This window comes from Sceloporus occidentalis, unplaced genomic scaffold (assembly GCF_023333645.1).
Source record: "Sceloporus occidentalis isolate IW3139 unplaced genomic scaffold, rSceOcc1.0.p SCAF_1, whole genome shotgun sequence".
Lineage (NCBI taxonomy): Eukaryota > Metazoa > Chordata > Lepidosauria > Squamata > Phrynosomatidae > Sceloporus > Sceloporus occidentalis.
In genome coordinates, this window is record NW_028316981.1 from 301,432,796 (window position 1) to 301,454,734 (window position 21,939).

General features: G+C 39.9%; 1 protein-coding gene across 3 annotated transcripts in view; it reads left to right on the forward strand.

Annotated features, from left to right (window-relative positions):
- Window positions 1-21,939, forward strand: part of TXNL1 (thioredoxin like 1) — a 31,609-nt gene that overhangs the window by 1,924 nt on the left and 7,746 nt on the right. For 2 of the 3 annotated variants that reach the window (XM_089497289.1, XM_089497283.1), the window contains exons 2-7: window positions 2,937-3,033; window positions 6,051-6,224; window positions 10,134-10,256; window positions 10,490-10,559; window positions 13,032-13,204; window positions 14,742-14,846. In XM_089497289.1, coding sequence (XP_089353415.1) covers window positions 2,937-3,033; window positions 6,051-6,224; window positions 10,134-10,256; window positions 10,490-10,559; window positions 13,032-13,204; window positions 14,742-14,846 — 742 coding nt within the window. Of the gene's footprint in view, window positions 1-2,936; window positions 3,034-6,050; window positions 6,225-10,133; window positions 10,257-10,489; window positions 10,560-13,031; window positions 13,205-14,741; window positions 14,847-19,033; window positions 20,728-21,939 lie in introns of those variants that run through there. The other variant, XM_089497296.1, reaches the window with a different exon arrangement.

Consider the following 21,939-nt stretch of genomic DNA (forward strand, 5'->3'; position numbering starts at 1 on the left):
TGCTGTTGTTGTCTTGTGTGCCTTCAAGTCATTTGGGTAATTAGATTGAGTTAGGAAGTAATGAGGGCTTTTTAAAAAAATAATGCCTAGATGAGTATTTGTTAGCATTTACACTCCAAGGAGTTCAGAGGTGGAGAACATGGTTCTTCTCCACTTTATCATCAGAGCAACCCTGTGAGATAGGTTTTTTTGTGTGTGAGAGAGAGAGAAAGTTGCCAGTTTGTTTTTTGTGGTGCCCATTATTATTATCACTCTTAGTATATTCATTTTTAACCTGACTTTTTCCCAATAATAGGATGCAAGGTGGCTAGCAACATATTTAAAGCAACGTAGTTTAGCAATACAAATTAAAACAATACAAAAGCACTAATAAGAGTATGAATGTAAGATTGCAAAAACAATTTGTGAAGTTAGCACACTAAACATTAGAAGCATTAAAATGCACTGACTATATGCAAATCTTAAAAACAGAACCACATAGCATTAAAAGCCCAACCCTAGTTAGTTTGTAAAAGACTGACAGCACAGAAATGTTTGGACCTGCCCTGGGAAGGAGAACAAGGCCCTCTTCCTTGTTCCTGCCTAGCAAGTCTGTGGGGGCGGTGGGACAGAGAGAAGGGCCTCTGCAGACAATTGTAGAGCTCTAATGGGCTTATAAAGAGAGAGACCCTCCTTCAGATAACCTGGACCCAAGCCCTATAGGCCTTTGTAGGTCAAAACTTTTCATTGCACCTGGAAATGTACCAGCAACCAGTGGAGATGTTGCAACAAGGGAGTGGTGTGCTTGCTGTACCGGCCCCAGTTAACAACTTGGCAGTAGCATGGGCTGTCCTTTAAGAAGAAGATAGCTCATGTTGTGATTCTTAGGTATTCCTACGCAATAGTATGTCCCATCGACTTCACTGGTGTTTAATGGCTAGTAAAATGGCACAAGATTATAGTCTGAAACCAGGGTGGAGGAGTTGTATTTTTATTCCTTTGTCTACTTGCCATGGGTTACATTTATATCCTTCCTTTCTTCTGTTGAATTCAAAATGGTGTGCAGTGTTCTCCAACACAGCAATCCTTTGAGGTATGTAAATCAGATTGAGGTCCAAAACATACTGCAGATATAATCCAGTTTGAGACCACGTTTAACTGCCCTGGCTCAATTCTAGGGGATTCTGGAAACTAGTTTTGTGAGACATTTAGCCTTCTCTGTCAGAGAGCTCTGGTGCCACAATCAACTACAATTCCCAGGATTCCCTAGCACTGAGCCAGGGGAGTTGAAGCAGTCTCAAACTGGATTACTTGAGTTTGGGTTTGAGAAGGATGGTCCATTAAGTTGTGGTTTCTGCTTACTTTGCTGCATTATAATCTGGAAACAAGAATACAGCTCAGGAGGAGAATGTTTGAAATAAGTTACAGGCATCAAGCCATTCACCCATGGCCCACTTGTGATCTCCTGACAATCTGTATGATAGACAGATGTGAGCTTTAAAAGTTAGTCTGAGCAGACAGAGAGCAGCTACAACAGGATTAGAGGAAACCCTATTGAATTCCACATGTCAGGACCGATTCTGACGTTGGTACAGAATGTTCCCTTTTGGCTTTTGGCCGGTTAAAAGGCCATACTGAGATTGCAGGACTGTCAGATATTTTTGAAAATTTCCATTTGGTATGTGTGTCCCCCACAGACACACACTGAGTACTTTTTAACTAGTGTTGAACTAATTCAATGCTAGTATTTACAATATAGTGTAAACTAAGCAAAAGCAGTACCAAGCACTGTTAACTTTTTATTATGATCACAGTGCAATAAACCATGTAAGATAGCTCCTAGACATAGGAGCTCTATGTCAGATGAGTAACGTGTGGCCTCAGGGCCTGCAAAAACAACTTTGGGAAATATGCCAAATATGTTTTTGGCAGTCTCAAGATCCAAGGTAGTTTTCTAGCTTTGCTAGCAATAAGCTTTAAATGCAGATTTTTGAGTGCTTTTCATAACTAAACAGCAACACCAAACCATTAACTATGCCATAGTACTATTTGGGCAGAAAGAATGTAGAAGTGGCTAAAATAAGAAACTTGGGAAAGCAATTAGAAACAATAGTATACTTGAGCACCGTTTAGCGGATAATCCCTAATATCCACATCAGATTTCCCCACCACAAACCTCTACCCTCCTCTGCCAGTCTTTTTGAGAGGAAGCTTGTACATATCTTTTAGTCATAATAGCACCCTGATGGTTATGCTGTCAACTGTTTTAGATGAGTGAGGTCCACTAATAATGGCTTTGCATTTGTATTCCACTTTTTAATATAAAGAACATACAGGTGTGGCATCTACATTAAGGACCACACATACATCATTCAAACAATTTTAAAATGCAAAAAATTTAAAATAAAATACAATATAAAATGGGTACTTGGTTAATGCTTACTTAAACTTAAAGGACTAATACTAATAAACTTAATGACTGATACAGTTTTGTAAGGAATGAGATCACTGTGATGTCTTTAATTGGAAACTGATTTTGCAGTCTCAGCTTCATGCATTGATTAGACATCTTACTGAGAAATTATTATACAAGGGCTGTCTTGAAGCAGTGTTAGAAACCCCTCCTCCCTTTGTTTTTCTTTAATGAAACAAGACATTACAGGGATTGTAGGGTCTTGCCATATCTACCAGTCTGTAATTTTGTGACACTTTGAGCTTTCTTGGCTGAATTAGCAATCAAAGGAGATTGGAGGGGAAACCAGAAAATCAGTGAATACTTTATTCAAAGATACAGTACTACATTGTTTAATGGGCAGAGAGGGAAGGAGATGGTCATGGGAATCACCAGCACATAATTTTATTTCCATTATGCTTACTTCCATCCTACATAATAAAATGAATAAAGAGAGTGACTGTAGCTACTAACTGATAACTTTATTACATTTCCCCCCTGACAGATGTGGCCCATGTTTAAGGATAGCTCCTGCCTTCAATGCTCTGAGCAATAAATACCCCCAAGCAACATTTCTGGAAGTTGATGTGCATCAGTGCCAGGTGAGGAGTGTTCATGCATGTATACATAACTATTCAAATTAAAAATTAGGTGATGTAGATGTTTATATTGAGGCACTTAGTTACTAATGTATTTCCAATATGAAATAAATAATATGTGAAAGCCAATTCACTTTAGTGGGTATAAACACAATGGCATGGAAGGACAGAATGTGCATTTGCCACAAAAATCCTAGAGTGACATTTATCATGGTTGTGTTCTTACAAGTAAAGTCTCTGTCTTCACAGTTTTAAGATTTATAGAATGTTAGACTTCAGCCTACTTCCTCAGATGCATTATGGTTTTTTTCAACAAGCCAGCATAATAACATATGACTTAGAGTTGGCCTGTTTCAGCCAAGTCATAGGGTGTGTTTAGATGTCCATGGTAACACCTTAGCTGTGTTTTAAATAAGTATACTGCTAATTGTTCCCACGGCTGAACAAATCACAGGCTAAAGTTCCAATTTTTCCATGCATTATTTCCATATTATGACGCCCAAAAACAGAAAGAGCTGACATGTTGGGGTTTTAGTCTTCCAACAAGTCAGCAAATGAAAGATGTTTTCTAAAGTTTGTATATCTTTCTTGTTGTGGAAGCAAGCCAGTACTTTGGCTCCAGCCAGATTCAGACATTGCAATTAACAAAAAGCTTGTTTGGGTCTCATTTTAGGAGAAAGGTGGAATATAAGTCAAATAAATAAACGTCGGACTTAACATTCATAATTTGTTTGGCAGCTCGTAGTACAGAAAGAAGAGATTGGGTAGTGCGCACAGCTCTTACTGCAGTTTTTACTCATCATGCTAAAATTTAGTAATTAAACTGCAGCTTAACACAATGTCTAAGCTCAACCAGTAGTTCTTCTAGTTCTTCTGTTGCTTCTAATTATTTTAAATAGAGTTTTTCATTGTTAAGCTTCACTTTCACATTTTTTAATATTGTTTATTACTTAGTTTTCCCAAGATTATATTGTGATGATCCAGTAGTAACTCCATCTGCCGGGTAGCTGGATTGTCATGGTCTGTCTGCTCAACTAACTTCTCATTAGTTACAGGTCCATTTTCTGTTCCTACTGGCAGTGGCTACCTGTCCTTTCCTATTTTGAAATAATATATAACCTTTTCTCATCTGTTGAGTATGTACCAACAAATATTTGATATCACCTCCAGTTTTCTAATCTATACTACAGTTTAAAGTGTTTGTTTATGCACATGCTTAATACTTCACCACACTTGGTGTGCATTTTAATGGGATTCAAATGAAGACTATATTAAGATTTTAAAGTCATTAGCCTTCTACTCCTTTGGATACCTCCCACACAAACACTTGTATTTTTTGTTCCAGGGTGAACATTTATGAACCAGTTTTGACCAGTTTTGATGTTTATGCTGAAGTTGATAATTCAGGAGTGGTTGCAGTTTTTGGTTATGTTTGCTTGTGTGGTTTTTTTTTTAATGATTGTTGATGGTACCACTTAGGTTTCTGCTTTATTCAGACCTTAAGCAAAATTATCAACTGAGGAAACATTGGATAAATTTCTTAACAGTGTATAATTTGAGTACTTAGAGCATGTTCAGTTTGTGCTTCTTGAAACAGCAATTAAATTTCTCCAATAAAAGACTTTAATTTTACAGCGGTGCAGGAGACATTTGACTATGCATGCTGTGCTATAATACTTATATTGTTAAACTTAAACCATAAAAAAGCTGTTATTTATTTCTTCTTATGAACTAATGGTATCCTGAGTATAAACAGCCTATCCTTACTCTCAGTAGAGTTTAAATGTTTGAAAAGAGCATTTAAAGCAATTTAGTTTCAGAGGGTACAGTGGCTTAAAATCAGTTCTGAAGAAACTTTCAAGATCTTCAGAGCAAATGCTGCAAAAAGGAACATGGCAATACAGCTTTGCTTCTTACTATATGATGCAGTATAAACTGTCCCTAATTGCCCTTGGCGACAGTATATACTGGTTTAAAGATGCTTTTCATCTTTGTTAAATCCAAGATTCTAGCTATAAGGAACTTGGCCATATGGGAAAATGTATGGAAGGAAAAGGATATATATTTCTCTTTTGAAGAAGCAAAGCCTGCAACTTTCCAAGATATTCAGTGGGTTTGCCTTGGAGATATTCTCCTTCTACAATGGATTCATTTCTTATGCTCTAAACCTCTCTCAGATATTGTGATGTGGCAATTCCTAGAGTGAATTGGTTCAGATGTAACAATTTCTGTTAAGCTTTTTAAAAAACCAAGATTTAATAATACCCACATGTATTGTCAGCTTATAGATGGCACACCACAACCTCAAAAGTGTTTCCCTAACTCCTCACTTTACAGGATCACCTCAGGATTTCCGTTGTGGGTTTTGTCTAGTTTCTTACTCTGGGTAACAGGAAATTCATGTAACCAAATCATAACAAGTTCTGAAGTTGACACGCAAGGGAAGCTGTGTGGAATGACACTCAGTCTTGGCTTAATAAGTTATGGTTTATTAAGATCAAATCATTTGTTTTAACTGGCCCAGTGGCTCAGTTCAGACACACCAAACCATGGTTTAAGCTTCCAAATAGGCAACAGGGAAAACATGATTTTGAGCAGCTTTTGTGCTTTAGATTCTCAGTACTCACATATCACATGTCCACTCCCATCTTCATGGTACAACATGCTGTAGGTGTGGAGCAGTGATTGTGAGTAAGTAGGTAAATCAGTTTGGATATTTCATGGTAGTTCACAAAACTATGCTTCTGAATTGACCCAGGGTACGTCTACTTCTACGCTTATGGTGAGAAGTCTATAACACTTGTGGCAAAATCCTGTCATTGCTGTATTATGAAAAATTAATAAAATCACTGCATAGACTATTTTTGAAAGAGCTGATGTCTATGTTCTCCAATTAATACGAGGACTATTTGTTCATATAAGAACACACATTTAGGCCAGTGATGTTGGATGGGTGATAAATTTATTGCTTTGTAAAAACATTTCTTGCTATATAATAACTATTGATTTCCGAATGCTAGGGAACAGCTGCAACCAATAATATATCAGCAACTCCAACGTTTCTTTTCTTCCGGAACAAAGTACGAATTGACCAGTATCAAGGCGCTGATGCCGTGGGATTAGAAGATAAAATCAAGCAGCATCTAGAAAATGATCCTGGAAACAATGAGGATACAGATATTCCAAAAGGATATGTATGTATATTTTTTCTAAATTTCATTGGACTGGACTTGCAAAGTGCAGAGATTGGAAAAATTAGATTTGGATTACAACTCCCACAATCTCCCAGCCTGCCTGGGGGAAAAAGTAAATTTTCCAAATTCTAGGGAAACTTGTTTTCCAAAGGTGGATCAAAGAGATTGAAACATCAAGGCATATGCAGCAACTTCCTCTATTCTTCTATTCACAGTAGGTCTCCTTGTTCCCCCTGAAAGGGTGCTGGTGAAAGTCAGGTCCAAAACATCCTGTGATATAGCACGTGAAACTGAAGTAAAAATTGTAGAAGACTTGACACATAATGAAAGTCTTTTCCTGGAAAGTTAAACGTACCTGAGCATGATTTGTGCTCTCAAGCTGTGAGGGAGATGATTAAAAAGTGGCAGGCACAGAGTAAGCTGGCGTAAGCTGGCGTTGGACTGGGATCCCCCTTCAGTGTTGGATTAGACTGTGTTTCTTTTTCTTTCCTTCCATGCAATAAAAAAGGAACATTTTAAAAAATTGTTTCTGGTGTATAGTTGGTCCTACAGATTCAACCAGCCACGGCTTGAAAATATTTTTTAAAAAAATACAAATTTCAAAAAGAAACTGATTTTGTAATTTGATATTAGTGGCACTATTTTACTAGGCCATTGCATATAATGGGATGAACATCCACAGATTTTGTTATCTTTGAGGTGTCTTGGAACCAAATTCCAATGGACATTGAGGATCTACTGTAGTTAGAGGAGCTGTGACTTGATGGTCATCCTACTTCACTTTATTATTGGTATTTTCTTGAGTTGTGGTTTGGGAGCACAGTATTCAAAGACATTGCTGCGTTGGTCTGGAAAATCAGTATACAAAGGGATCTTGTAGCAATAGCACTTAGCATTTTACAGTTCAGTACTGCCTCATAGTGAACTAAACATTCTTTAAGCACTTTTCAGCGTGTTAGCAATTGCCCCCAACAAGCTGGGTATTCATTTTAGCAACCTACAAAAGGATGGAGGGTTGAGTCAACCTGGGGCTCTGCTGGATCGAACTCACAACCCTGTGGCTACAGTACTGGCATTTAACCACTATGCCACCAGGGCCCATGTACCAGCTTTAAGATTAACTGAAAGAAGAAGCTGGTAGCATGGACTTCTGAGGAGGCAGACCCAAGTCTACCAAAGCTCATGCTACCAGCTTCTTTCTTTCATTTAGTCTCAACGGTGCTAAAGGATTCATTTGCACATTTGTGTGGAGATTCTCAGAATCTGTCTTTAAGACTTAGATTTAAGATACCTGTGCTAGGGGATTACTTTTTAAATTGTTTGCTACCATTAAAAATATAACAGTCAATAGAAAATAAAAATAAACTAGCTATCATACATAGTTTATTAGCTTTCATCATTTATTATCTTATCATGACCATCATAACTTTTGTTTTTAGCTGGATCTATTCTTCAATCATGTTGTGAGCAATATTGAGAGAAAGGTTTATATAAACAAATAGAACAACCTTCCTCCATTTTTGTTTTCTGTTCACGAATTGTTTTTAATAGGGAGAAACACAGTTATTCAGATATTTAATTATGTTTTCCAAAGTTCACACAAAGAACTTTATTTGCATGTTTATTTCAATAAAAGGTTACTATAACCCTGGAGAGCTGGAACACATCTGTCCTCAGACCCAGTGTACCTTTTTTGATGTTGTTGTTACTGTCTGCGTTCAAGTCATTTTGGAATTATAGCGACCCTAAGGCAAACCTATCATGCCATTTTCTTGGAAACATTTGTTCAGAGGAGGTTTGCCATTGCATTCCCCTGAGACTGAGACATGAAACCCAGTGGGTTTCATGGCTGAGCTATGAATTGAACCCTCCAAAATCGTAATCTAATATTCAAACCACTATGCCACACTGGCTCACCTAAAACACTGTGCATGTACAGTACTGATGAATTGGCAGAGGTAAGCATTCCCAGAAGGGGTAAGGGTAATACACATTCTACTCTAAATTTCTTACCCATCATTAAGAAACCCAGCATCATTGCATCTGCTTTAGGTCCCTCCAATCAACTCTGTAAGCAGGAAGATATGGAATTCCCAAATACTTTCTCAGTTTGAATGTGAAGGCTTTCATGGCCAGGATCCATATTTTTTCTTTAGGTTTTTCAGGCTGTGTGTCAGCATTCTGGAAGAATTTATTCCTGACATTTCACCTGCAACTGTGGCTGGGATCTTTCTCTGAAAGGTGAAACATCAGGAATAAATTATTCCAGAATGCTGAAAAACCCACAGAAAATACTTTCTCAGTTACCCATCTTGAAACTTTGAGAGAAATTTGTTCTCAGTGCTTTTGACTGTTTTCCTTCATTCGGGTTCTTTGCTTAGGGTATTCCTGATTTATCACAAAAGATAAACTTATCTGATCTTCACGCACATATATACACGAGAGCTCAGACAAATCATACAGTTGAAGTTACAATTTTCACATTAGGTTCTTAGCAGTACTTGATATAATGCTTCTCCTAAAAAGGTCAGTGTTTTTCTTCTACCCACCATAGTAACACAACCCCTGATAGTATTTAAAGTTTCAGCAAAGAGCCCATGCTGCTAATGTTTCCACAGCTCAATAGTCTCCACATTTCCATCTGAGCAGTGCTGTGAAGGTTTGTTTTCAGTATTATCAAATGCAACCCATTAGGCTTTGAGGGGAAATGGTATTTGTAGAAACCTAGAATTATGCTAAATGCAAAGACACATCTCTTTTGAGATGTTAAGTACTTTAAATTCACAGCTAAATAGACATAAACCCTGTAATGCAAATACAGCCCAATTTACCTTTCCAAACAAATCTTTCTTATGTAAATAATCCCCAAGCATATAGTCCACTTGAATTTGCACCCCTTCAAATTTACAGATTGGCTGTATTGTTGTGTTCTTTCTTAAACTGTGAGTGTAAATAATTATGCTAATGGTTGAATATAATGTGCAGTATAGAAGCCTTGACTTCATAGGAGTTATCCCTTTTAACACATTATTTACTTCTAAAGCTTTTTAAAAATCCCTGAATATTGGAAATGGAGAATTAAAGAATTATGGAAAGACTGTCTTTTTCAATTTGCTGAACTGATCTCTCCTCAGGCTTATATTTGTTTAAACTGTAGTACTGCCAATGCATTCAAGAGAACTTAAAATTTAAAATTACAAATTATATTTTTGAGAGACATTAGAGAAAAAAACAAGTCAGGGAGAAAGGGTTTTTTTTTAAAAAAATCATTATATTTTTGCCCTTGGTGGAAAAAAACGTTAAAGTCAGGTACAGTCCACCCTCCCCATATGTGGGGGATCTGTTCTGGACCCCCTCCCCCTACACAGCGTATGGGGAAAAGAGTGTATGCTCAAACCTCATAGGACATAATGAAGCGTGTGCTCGCAGCAGCGCACAGGTGGGCAGCGCAAGTATGCACCCCATTATTTCTGCCGGGGCTTGCCTTCCTCATAAGCTCAAAGCCTCAGAAGGCAAGCCCGCCTATAAGGAGGGTTGACTGTATATGTAATTTAGGCAGTGGAATTTCCAGATATGTTGGCCTACATTGCCCATGCTGGCTGGTGGTGTTGGGAGTTGTAGTCTAACACATCTGCAAGGCTCCAGATTGAATAAGGTTGTGTTATTGAAAGCTGATCCAGTATGTACAAAAATGAGCTTTCAAAAATAGCCAACATTTACATCTTTCTAAAGGGAGTGTATTTTAGAAGGCTAAAGCTAGATACAATGAATGCTCAAAGTACAAGAAGTTACAAGATTTATCATTCTCTATGAGGGGGGAAATAAGCATTGCAGCTTTCATTTTTGCATTGTTACCATTTCGGTATAATGTATTACATGCAAACAACCTATCCTGTCTCTTTCTTCCAGATGGACTTGATGCCATTTGTTAATAAAGCTGGCTGTGAATGCCTTAATGAAAGTGATGAACACGGGTTTGAAAACTGTTTACGTAAAGACTCTACCTATTTGGAATCAGACTGTGATGAACAGGTATTACAGCCTCTAAAGAATACTAATTTTTCTTTTAAAGGACAATAGTATTATTTTGACCACAGTAATACTCTCATTTGTATTTGTTTTTAATTTATAAATTCTGGCATCTAAATTGGCTTTGACTGTCTAGGAAAGAGAATAGCATCTAAAATTAATCCTTGTTCATAAATGCCATTTATCAGTGCATTTAAGATTCCTCTTAACAGATTTTTTTTTTTTTGCCTCCACAGCTGCTTATTACAGTAGCTTTTAATCAGCCTGTCAAGCTGTATTCTATGAAATTTCAAGGGCCTGATAATGGTAAGTAAAACTTCTTCCTCCTTCAAAGGAAGTAATTGATGGCTGCAGCCACTGACATGCTTTGTATTCATATGGTGGTTTTTATAATGCAAAGAACACACTGCAAATTCCTCACCTGTGGGCTTCATTCTTGGTGTTCCTCCCTGTTTAAAAGTTGGACTTTACCATCAAATGTCGTTTTGTCACTGCATCACGTTTCAGAGCAAAGCCTAAACAAAGTGTCTGAAAAGGTAAGGTAGATGACTCCAGTTTGCAAAGCAAATCAGCCTTTCCTGTCTGGGACCATTTGATACTTTCAGAATTAGGCATTCTGCATTGTCCTAGGCTGCTGCCACACTGCAGAATAATACAGTTTGACTGCCATGGCTCCATCCTATGGAATCCTGGGATTTGTAGTTTGTTGTGCAAACAGAGCTCTTTGACATAGAAGGCTAATATGTCACAAAACTACAAATCCTGGAATTCCCTAGCATTGACTCATGGAAGTTAAATCCGTGTGAGACAGTAGTATTTCTGCAGTGTAGTTGTAGTTCTTTAAAGTATTTGGCAATTGAAGCAGAGCAATATTTTCCTAATGGCCGTATTGGTACATCTACACTGCAGAATTAATGCAGTTTGACACTGCTTTACCTTTAATAATGCTATGGAATTCAGCCCCCAAAACACATAGAGGACCACATATTCTTCCACCCATGTGCTAAAGTACTGAAGCAATTATAGAAACTAACTAAATTTTCAAAAGGGGAGGTTGTTAATGGGTTTATTCTGACTCAGTTCACACTCACCTTAACCTGAATCTAGTCTAGCCTTGTAAGATTGCAAGCTAAGAGAATTTAGTTGGTTACCATAACCACTTCAGTGCTTTAGCACATGGGTGAGGAACATGTGACCCTCTAGGTCTTTATAGGGTGACTCTTGCCAGCCCTAATTAGTAATGAAGGGATTTGCAATCCAAAAGCATCCTCTTGAGAATTGTACTCACAGTAGATAAAGGGTACCTGATGTAGGAAGGCTGAATTTTAGGCTGAATAATTTGTCTCCTTTTAGTTTATAGAAGTGGGGTACATTGAATCATAGAATAATAGAGTTGGAAGAGACCACAAGGGTCATCCAGTCCAACCCCCTGCCATGCAGGAACTCTCAATCAAAGCATATTCAACAGATGGCCATCCAGCCTCTGTTTAAAGACCTCCAAGGAAGGAGACGCCAGCACACTCCAAGGGAGTGTGTTCCACTGTCGAACAGCCCTTACTGTCAGGATGTTCCTCCTAATGTTGAGGTGGAATCTCTTTTCCTGCAGTTTGCATCCATTGCTCCAGGTCCTAGTCTCTGGAGCAGCAGAAAACAAGCGTGCTCCCTCCTCAATATGACATCCTTTCAAATATTTAAACAGGGCTATCATATAACCTCTTAACCTTCTCTTCTCCAGGCTAAACATACCCAGCTCCCTAGATTGTTCTTCATAGGGCATGGTTTCCAGAACCTTCACCATTTTAGTCACTCTCCTTTGGACATGTTCCAGTTTCTCAACATCCTTTTTAAATTGTGCCCAAAACAGGACACAGTGTTCCAGGTGGGGTCTGACCAGAGCAGAATAGAGTGGCACTATTACTTCCCTTGATCTAGATACTATACTTCTGTTGATGCAGCCTAAAATCGCATTGGCATTGTTAGCTGCCACATCGCACTGTTTACTCATGTTCAACTTGTGGTCTACTTGGACTCCCAGATCCCTTTCACATGTAGTCTCGTTCAGCCAGGTGTTGCCCATCCTCTATCTGTGCATTTCATTTTTCCGCCCAAAGTGCAGTACGTTACATTTCTCCGTGTTGAAATTCATTTTGTTAGCCTTGGCCCATCTTTCTAGTCTATTTGGGTCATTTTGAATGTTGATCCTGTCCTCTGGGGTATTAGCCACTCCTCCTAATTTGGTGTCATCTGCATATTTGATAGATATGCCCCCAATTCTGTCATCCAAGTCATTGATAAAGATGTTGAATAGCACTGGGTCCAGGACAGAACCCTGTGGGACCCCACTGGTCACTTATGTCCAGGATGAAAAGGAGCTATTGTTGAGCACCCTTTGGGTTCGGCCGGTCAACCAGTTACAAATCCATGTAATAGTTACCTTGTCTAGTCCACATTTTGCAACCTTGTTTGCAAGAATGTCATGGGGAATCCTGTCAAAAGCCTTAATGAAATCAAGATATACTATATCCACATCATTCCCTTCATCTACCAAGCTGGTCATTTTATCAAAAAAAGAGATCAGATTTGTCTCGCATGACTTGTTTCTCTGAAACCCATGTTGACTTTTTGTGATTATGGAATTACCTTCTAGATGTTCATAGACTCTCTGTTTAAGGATCTGCTCTAGAATCTTTCCTGATATTGATGTCAGGAACATTCCACATACAAGCATTAAAATCATGTTTGAGATTCATAACAAGGTTTAATAATATTTTATAACAGGACAAGGTCCCAAATATGTAAAAATGTTTATCAATCTTCCTCGATCGATGGATTTTGAAGAAGCAGAAAGAAGTGAACCCACTCAGGCTCTGGAACTAACACCAGAAGACATTAAAGAAGACAGTATTATCCAGCTTCGTTATGTAAAGTTTCAGAATGTTAACAGTGTAACTGTGAGTATAATGCCTCACATCCCTTCCTTGTTTATATAATTGAGTAACATATTAGATGGCTACCTAAAAGCATGGTGATGTTATGCACAATCTGGAGGCTAAGGAATTTTTTAAAATGTATTATGAAAGGAGACTCCTTCAGGAAAGGAACTAAAATCTGGTGTAGCCAAGGGTCCGTAGGGGAATTTTATTATTATTGTTATTAGCTCAAATATTGCAAGAGGGGCTGGCTACGAGAGCCCACCGAAATCGCCCTCCCGATATGTATACGGAGTAGACCAGGGGATCCCAATAAATAAAGCTGAGACGGATATTAATAACTAGATGTCTAATTTATTGAAATAGGGGGAAAACACATGCGTTGTGCATACACTCACACACACACTCAGGACTCAGGAAAATTAGGGTTGGAAAATAGGAACAGATTTAAGGCGTTACTAATGGAGATGCTTACCAGAATGTAGACTCCCTCCGGGGAGCGAATGGGGTGTAGGACAGTGAGACAAGTCCGCTCCGCAGCCTGGGGATGAGCAGAAATGCCGGCTACCAAAGCAGGTCTGACTGACGTGGAGTAAGTAGACCTTGAAAATGGTGCGCTGAGCAGCCAAAGTGGGGACTTTTTATAGGCCAAATCTGGCCTGAGGCAAAGAGGCTGGCTTGGCCGAAACAAAGGTGTTCTAAAGATTTTCTTTTCACCTGGATGTCTGCTTTAGATAGTATAAAGGGCTTATGCCTCTCGGACAATAGGTTTGAGGAGGAGGTTGATAGCTTCAGGGAAGGCAATCCTTTCACTCTTCCCAGCCTTGAGATAATCCCTTCATGCGACTTCCCCGGGCCCTCTGAGATGTTAATATGGGTGCTCCCTTTGGGGAGGTGTACATGTCCTCTCGCTTTGCCAGTAATGGCGGACAGGCTGTTAGAGTTCATCCAGGGGTCATTAAGGGTTATCATTGATTCCAAAATTTATATCGAGCAGCATGGGTAACACTGGAATGAATTTCTTTGGGATATAAAATGGCCAGGATTCTCACTCCTGAAGGATCTTGAGACTCTGAAACCTGCTTCAGTGAGCTGGGAGACCTCCTGACAAAGATTTATGACACATAAAGAGCTACAGCAGGAGAGGAAGGATAAAACCTCCAAATTTCACTAGCGATTCATGAACTACAAGACCCAATTGTACACACTTGGCCACTGTCTCCTAGCTTTTTATCTTTGCCTTTATAAAAGAAGTACTTCTTATACTAAGAGTTGCTACAGCAAAAGAAAAAATGTGTTAGTTATCAGAAACCTGAAAGGATCACCGCTATTGAGAACATGTCAGCTGTGCTTATTAGCCCTTGCAAAAAGAATCAGATTTGAGTCCTGTCATCTGCTCTATGTGACTTCACCATTTTCTGTTATCATCCCTAAAAGAACTAGACTATCCAGTATGGCTAGCGTACCTTTGGCTTGACTTTTCCATGAGTTTCAGATAAACTGATTATTTCATGAGCTCTTCCACATTGTAACTCAGCACTGATATTTTCTATTTCAGTTATTTGTTCAGTCCAATCAAGGTGATGAAGAAACAACAAGAATTGCATATTTTACATTTATTGGAACACCAGTCCAAGCAACAAACATGAATGATTTTAAGCGGGTATGTTGAAATCTAACTTTTATATCAGAAGCTGGCTTGCAGGTTTCACAAATTGTAAATGGCAGTGTTCACAGAAGAGCTTTAACTGACTTTCATATTTTATATCCAGCTATTGATAGCTTTTTGAGTTTTTGAAATGGAAAGTCAGATTTGGCTTGCGTATTTCTTTTGTATATTTTCTTTTAATGAACTGTCAAAGATGAACAGTTGCTTTAAAAAGTTCTTAAAACCAATGTCCTTTTAAGCCAGGGATTTCCAGAATTGGTTGCTTTATCTCCAAAAGTCTGGAGTTACCTAGAGTAGAGTGAGGATAGTTGGGAAAATCATACCTTGTCTTCCTTCCTGTAGTGCTGCACATGAAGCAATATGTACTTTCTCTATCCCAATCTCTCAGACAAGTTGGAAGAAATATGAACAGGTTTTCTGTATAAAATTCACCTAGTCGCTTCCAAATATTCTGCTTTGCAGATTCAGTCCTTTTTGCAGGTACAGTGGGCCCTCATTATCCACTGGGGTCTGGTTCCAGGAACCCTTGTGGATACCAAACTCCTTGGATGCTCAAGTCCTATTATATTTAATGGCATAGTAAAATTATGTCCTTTACATAAAAATGGCAAAATCAAGCTTTACTTTTTGGAATAAAAAAACTATTTTCAAGCTTTGAATGGTTGAATCTGTGGATGCAGAATCTGTGATTACGGAGGACTGACTGATGTACAAGGAGAGAGCAAGACAAGTGTGAGAAATATTAGCAAGAGGTATATTTGATATTGAAGTTGGTTCACCAATCCCTGGAAGCTCTGCTTAGCCACACTCTAGTTTCTCAGGGGTTTTTGCATATTTTTTTTCAGGCTTTCTTTTATTATTTCTTTCTTTCTGTGTTTATATCCCACCTTCCTCCCAGTATAGCGACTCAAGGCAGCTAATAGGAACTCATTCTTTGGAAATATTTTGAATGGACCTGACACTCTTCTTATGCAGGCTTAGATACCAAAATTACTGACTTGCACAAATACAATGAATAATACTAGTAAGCTGTCTTTTACATAGGTGAGAGGTAAGCACAGTGTTGTAAAGTAGAGGGACAGCAAACTCGAAAGGAGGCTTGTATTTCTTAAAGGGCAGAAGGGAGTAAAGGAAAACATGCAACCTTTTGGAATTCTTGACTTAAGAAGTGCAGTTAAATGTTTAAAATGTGCATGGTGTGTTGATAGAAATATTTGGAAATAAATACATAGAAAACTTGATCATTTGACTTAATGTGATCAAGGCTGACATTGGGTGCTGTGCATTAAAGACTGTAGCCAGCCTCTGTTTGTCCACAAACTGTTTTAAGTGTGTTCATTGAAGGGTTGTTGTTGGGGGAGGTGTGTTTGGTTTGGTTTGTTTGTTTTTTATCTTTAGACATGTTTATCTGTTCATGGTGGAATCATAGCAAGATTTATGTACTATAGAGAGGAAAAAATACTTGAGGATTGGGAGTTCAGGAAATTGTATGACTGAGCACAGCCATACAATGTGAGACGTTTGAATAGCCAGTGAGGTGGTCAGATACAATGGAAGGCAGGAATCTTGTGCTTTTTATTGTTACGCAGAAAGAAGATGTTTTGATAGGTACAGCTTATTTATGCAGATGACAAGGAATACACCTTTTAAAATGACTGTTTCTTTAATCACCTCTTTGCCTCTAATCATCCTAATACAGGTGTTCCCAACCTTTGGGTCCAGTGTTCACTTCTACTGTGTGTTGTGACCTCTCTCATAGTATGTCTGCTATTGTGGTGTGTCTAGTCACAAAATGCCAGTTTCCCAGAAGGTAGACTAGTAAAATCAAAAGAAGAGTCTCTTTTTTTGAGAACCAAATACAGGACAGAGCTCCAAAATGGAAAAATCGTTTGAACACCATTTTTACTACTCCAGTGCAAATTCCTCAGAAAGTAAATTCGTGTGCCCTTCCTATCCATCTCCCCCCCCCCCCCCCTGTGCCCATCTTGAGAGAAGCCTCAGCCTTGCCTCCTTGGTCCAAAACACACTGCAGAAATAATCCGGTTTGAGGCCGCTTTAACTGCCCTGGGGCTCTACGCTAGGAAATTCTGAGAACTGTAGTTTTGTGAGACATTTTGCCTTCTCTGTCAGAGAGCTCTGGTGCCATAATAAACTACAATTCCAAGGATTCCCTAGCACTGAGCCAGGGCAGTTCAAGCAGTCTCAAACTGGATTATTTCTGGGGTAATTCTGGCATGGCCTAGGCCTATCAGAGCAGTAGTGATGTCAGCTTTGTGTCTGAGGATGTATGGCTGATAGATACTATCACAGATGGAGGCAGAATTATCAGAGAGAAAGTGGTCAGAGCTACCTAAATTTGAAGTGAAACAGAGTTAGGAATGCCCTTGGAAATGGAGTCTAGTGGGAGACCTCTGGGGCTAGACAAAGGCTACAGAATACAGTTTGCCTATCCCTACTCTAATAATATGTAACGTGGAATAGAAATACATACATGATCTAGGTAACATCCAAATTTATATAAAAAATAGCTTGACTTTATGATACAGTGCACCTGCGTCATGTGTGGGCGCGCTATGCGCAGCTGTGACCATACGCGCAAAGCCGCACAGGAGTGCACGGGGTGCAAGGACGGCACGTCCCATTCACATGAATGGGGTGCGCGCCTGTGGTGCTGCACCGCCACCTGCACAAGCCCCATTCATGCAAATGGGGCTTGAGCATGAGCGGAATTTGGCTTACGTGGGGGGTATGGAACGGATCCTCCTCGTAAGCCGAGAGCACGCTGTACTTAGGTAGAGGAGGAATATGAGACAACTTAGAAAATTCAAAATCTCCCCTAATCATTATACAGTACCATTAATACTGTGTTCATGTGTGAAGTTTTGACATGTTCAGTGTAACAAATACAGTGCGCCCATGTCATATGCGAGCGTGTTTTACGCGGCTTTCAGCATATGCTGAAAGCTGCACGGGGAGAAGGGGCGGCGTGTCCCATAGGGACGAAAAAGGCGTGCATGCGTGCCACCACATGCACAAGCTCCATTCATTTTGCTTGAGCATAGGCAGTATTTGCTTTACGCAGAGGAGTCCGTAAAGGATCCCCCATGTGAAGTAAGGGCACACTGTCGTTAATCAAACCTTCATGTCTCCTTCCTCTTCCAGTCTCTGCCCCCACTGCACTCTCTTCAGTGAGTTCTATCCTTGCATAAAACTTCTGCTTGCTCAGAGTAGTTTTCCTTCCTAATCTCTACTGTGATTCTAACTGTATTAATTAGAATGCCAACTATAATCCAAATTATAGTATAACAGGTTAAAAAAGTCCTGCCCAAAGAAACAGTTGGTGGGAGAATTGAGTTTTTAGACATTAACTGAAAAGTTTTTTGGGAAATTCTCCCAGTATCTCTTATTAGGAATACAAGTTGCATCACTTCCAACAGCCATTTTGGCTGATTTTTTTGCAGCGGTTTTGGTTTTTCTAGGATTGGAGGTCATTAGGGGACTGCCATCTTTGCAGCTAGTTTAGGGTCAGTTTGGTCAGTTTTCTGGTAAACCTCCCCCAAACTAGTGTGAACTTTTTAAAAAAATGTATAGGGGGAGGCTCAACAGGGGTTTCATGGGCCATATTTGGGGGTCCCAAGGGCTCCATGCAACCCACACTTTGCCCACCCCTCATCTGAAATATTCCTAGTCTGTAGTACCCACTGAAAACATATCAGAGAAGATTTAAGTAGTAAACTTTTCCAGATAACTTGTCAGGAATGTTATCATTCAGAAGCATCTTCTGACTTAGTTCAGGTCTTCTCAGTTGTTGGCACAAGACATTTGGGAATGGTTTGGCTGCTCCATGCTTCACTGAATCACTGCAGGCTTAAATTCAGAAGCATGAGCAAAAATAAAGAGAGCAATCCTTTCCACCGCCATGTTAGAGTCAAAGTTGAGATAGCCTGAGTGGGTTAATTTGTTTTTTGCATTCTTTGCTAACTGATTTGAAATGGAGGATGGGCTTGTAGCTTCTGTACCTGAATCTTTTACTGCTCCTTTTATGCTGCAGGGTATCTAGGACTTTTTAAAAATGCATGTGGAATGCAGCTGCTTTTTTGTGTATGGCTTGATACTTCCATTCTTCCCTGTTCATTGGCTAATTTGCTTCATTGTAACACTCTTGTTTTATTATTTTTCAGCATTTCCCTGGCCCAAAGAAATAAAAATCCGGAAGATTTTTGTTCTTAAATGACCTTTGCTTACACCACCCTTTTCTCCCTGCTTCCTCTCTTCACCTGGCATCTCCTTTCTCCTTACCACATTTTCACTGCTTTTGGTACCATCAGTTCCTCTCTGCACCTTCTGGGACAGCTTTCCTGGCTCTCTTGTTTTTCTCATGGACTCATGTTTGTTTTAATATACCACGTTAAAGTTCTTCTTTTGTACATTCTTCTCTTTTTTTTCCTCTTCATCATATGTATTATTGTGCAGCTGGATGATTCAAGATTTACTTAGTATTCAGACCCATGTATCTTCAGATTTTCTAGAGTGAACCCTTAGTATCTGCTGGGGTTTGGTTCCAGGACCCTTGGTTGATACCAAAAATCATGGATACTCAAGTCCGATTTAGTGTACCTGATGGAAAATGGCAAAATCAAGGTTTGCTTTTTGGGTTAAGTAAAAAAATTAAGCTGTGGATGCTTGAATCCATGGGTAAGGAAACCACGGATACTGAAGACCGATTGTATTTATGTTCTCACAGTGAAGCATGGAGGTGGAAGAAGACAACTCCTTTTTCAGATGCAACCCTAGCCTGGGTGACCTGTGGCTAAATTTTCTGAATAGGGTTTCAAGCATTCATAGTTCTTTGAAACCCTTCAAAGCAGCAGCCTTTTAAACCTTTAACTGTCCTCATATAGCCTTTTGTAACTACAGTCCGTCCTTGCCTTACGCGGGGGATCCGTTCCAGATCCCGCCGCGTAAGGCGAATTCCGCCTATGCTCGAGCCCCATTGGAAACAATGGGGCTTGTGCGCGGGAGCGTGCGCCCATTCAATTGAATGGGACGCACTGCCCCGCGCGCACCCCACGGCTTGAGCGCGTATGCTCAATTCTGCGTATGGCGCGCCCGCGTATGGCGCAGGCACGCTGTACTAATTTTAGAACATAGTATGAAGCAGCCTTATATGAATCAAATCCTTGGGCCTTACAGCTTGGGCCTTACTGCTCAGTACTGTCAGTACAGCTAAGTGCTGTCAATTCTCACTGGCTTCAGTTTTCTAAGCTGCTCAGTGGAGGAGATCAAGACACTGTACCTGGGACCTTGTATGTGTAAAGTATGTTGTCTGCTCTTTAAAGCAATTTCTATTGTACAGTGGCCCTTGGTATCCACTGTGTTTTTGGTTCCAGATACCAAAATCTATGGCTGCTCAAGTCCCATTAGATTCAGTGGCATAGTGAAATGGTGTCCCTTATATAAAATGGCAAAATTAAGCTTTGCTTTTTAGAATTTATATATTTATGAATATTTTCAAGACATGGATGCTTCAATCCATGGATAAAGTATCCATGGATACAGAAGGCCAACTGTGTATCCTCAAAATGTGGATCCGGGTGGACTAGGGCTGCTTGAAGACCTGTGAGTGTTTGTTCCTCCCTTGTTTCACCACCTGCCTCAGGGAGGATATAAGCAAGCCTGCCTTTTGCTTCTCTGGTGGACTAGGGCTGCTTGAAGACCTGTGAGTGTTTGTTCCTCCCTTGTTTCACCACCTGCCTCAGGGAGGATATAAGCAAGCCTGCCTTTTGCTTCTCTGGTGGACTAGGGCTGCTTGAAGACCTGTGAGTGTTTGTTCCTCCCTTGTTTCACCACCTGCCTCAGGGAGGATATAAGCAAGCCTGCCCCCCCCCCTTTTTTTTTTTTTTTTTTTTTTATATATTTTTTTCTTTTCTTTTTTTTTTTTTTTTTTTTCTTTTCCCTTGAGGGACTGGGCTGCTTGAAGACCTGTGAGTGCTTGTCCCTTTGTTGCCTCAACACCTACCGCAGAGGAGGACGAGCAACACCAGTAGCAGACCTGCTCCAGAGGAGACTCCCAAGACACTTGTGGATCTTTGGGGCTACAAAAGGCCCTCTTACTTTATGTTTTGCTGCTGGGGCCAGCAGCGGAGCAGCAGCAACAGCGGCGGCACAAACGCCGAGCCAGGCAAGGCCAAGCAGGGCCAGGGCTATAAAAGCCCCAACGCCTCCTCTCCTCTTCCTGGAGCCAGCAGCGGAGCAGCAGCATCAGCGGCGGCGGTGGTAAACCGACGAGAGCACCATGAGTAAGAGAAAGATTTGTAGCGGAATTAGCCCAGGTTCCTTTTCTCCCTCTCCACCTAAAGCAGCTAAACAACCAAAAATGGAAGACTTCTTTAATAGAATACAAAGGAGAACAATTAACAATGCAAAAGCCTCTACTATGCCCTCTCCATCATCCCCTGAATCAGCAGAATTGATAGACTGGAATTCTCAACTTGAACCCGAAAGGCAACAGCTGTCAGAACCATTATCTTTATTGCTTACACCTGATGATGATTTAAACAGAAATCAATCTGGAAATTTCAATGATTCCCATTTGCAATCTCCAGTTCAGTTAGCCAGCTCCCCTCATACCATAGGAAATAAATCCCAAAACAAGATATCTAAGAAAAACCTGAAATGTCTCCCCTGGGAAAGCACAACGGAATTCATGGCCAGGCAATGCTTGCTTACGGCCCAAACAGTTATTGCATTATTTGATCAACTATCCGAGATTAAACACAATCTAGATCTGCTAAAAAAAGATTTTCAAACTTCAGCTTTTAAACAGGCTACTGCCCCCAGCATTCATAGGGCAGCCCCAACGGGAAAGGATAAGACATTAATTACTGCCTTAGATAAGGGGCAAGCTGGCAACAGGAACAGCAATGACACAGGTAAACTTCATCATAAGGACAATAATGCCAAAAGGACTAAGCCCTCTGATAATGTACGAGGTGATAACGTAAGTGCTGACTTTAATAACAGAGCCACTGGGAAAACTATAAGTAAACAGTCACGTATTTTAGAAACCCAGAAGATTTCATTTTCT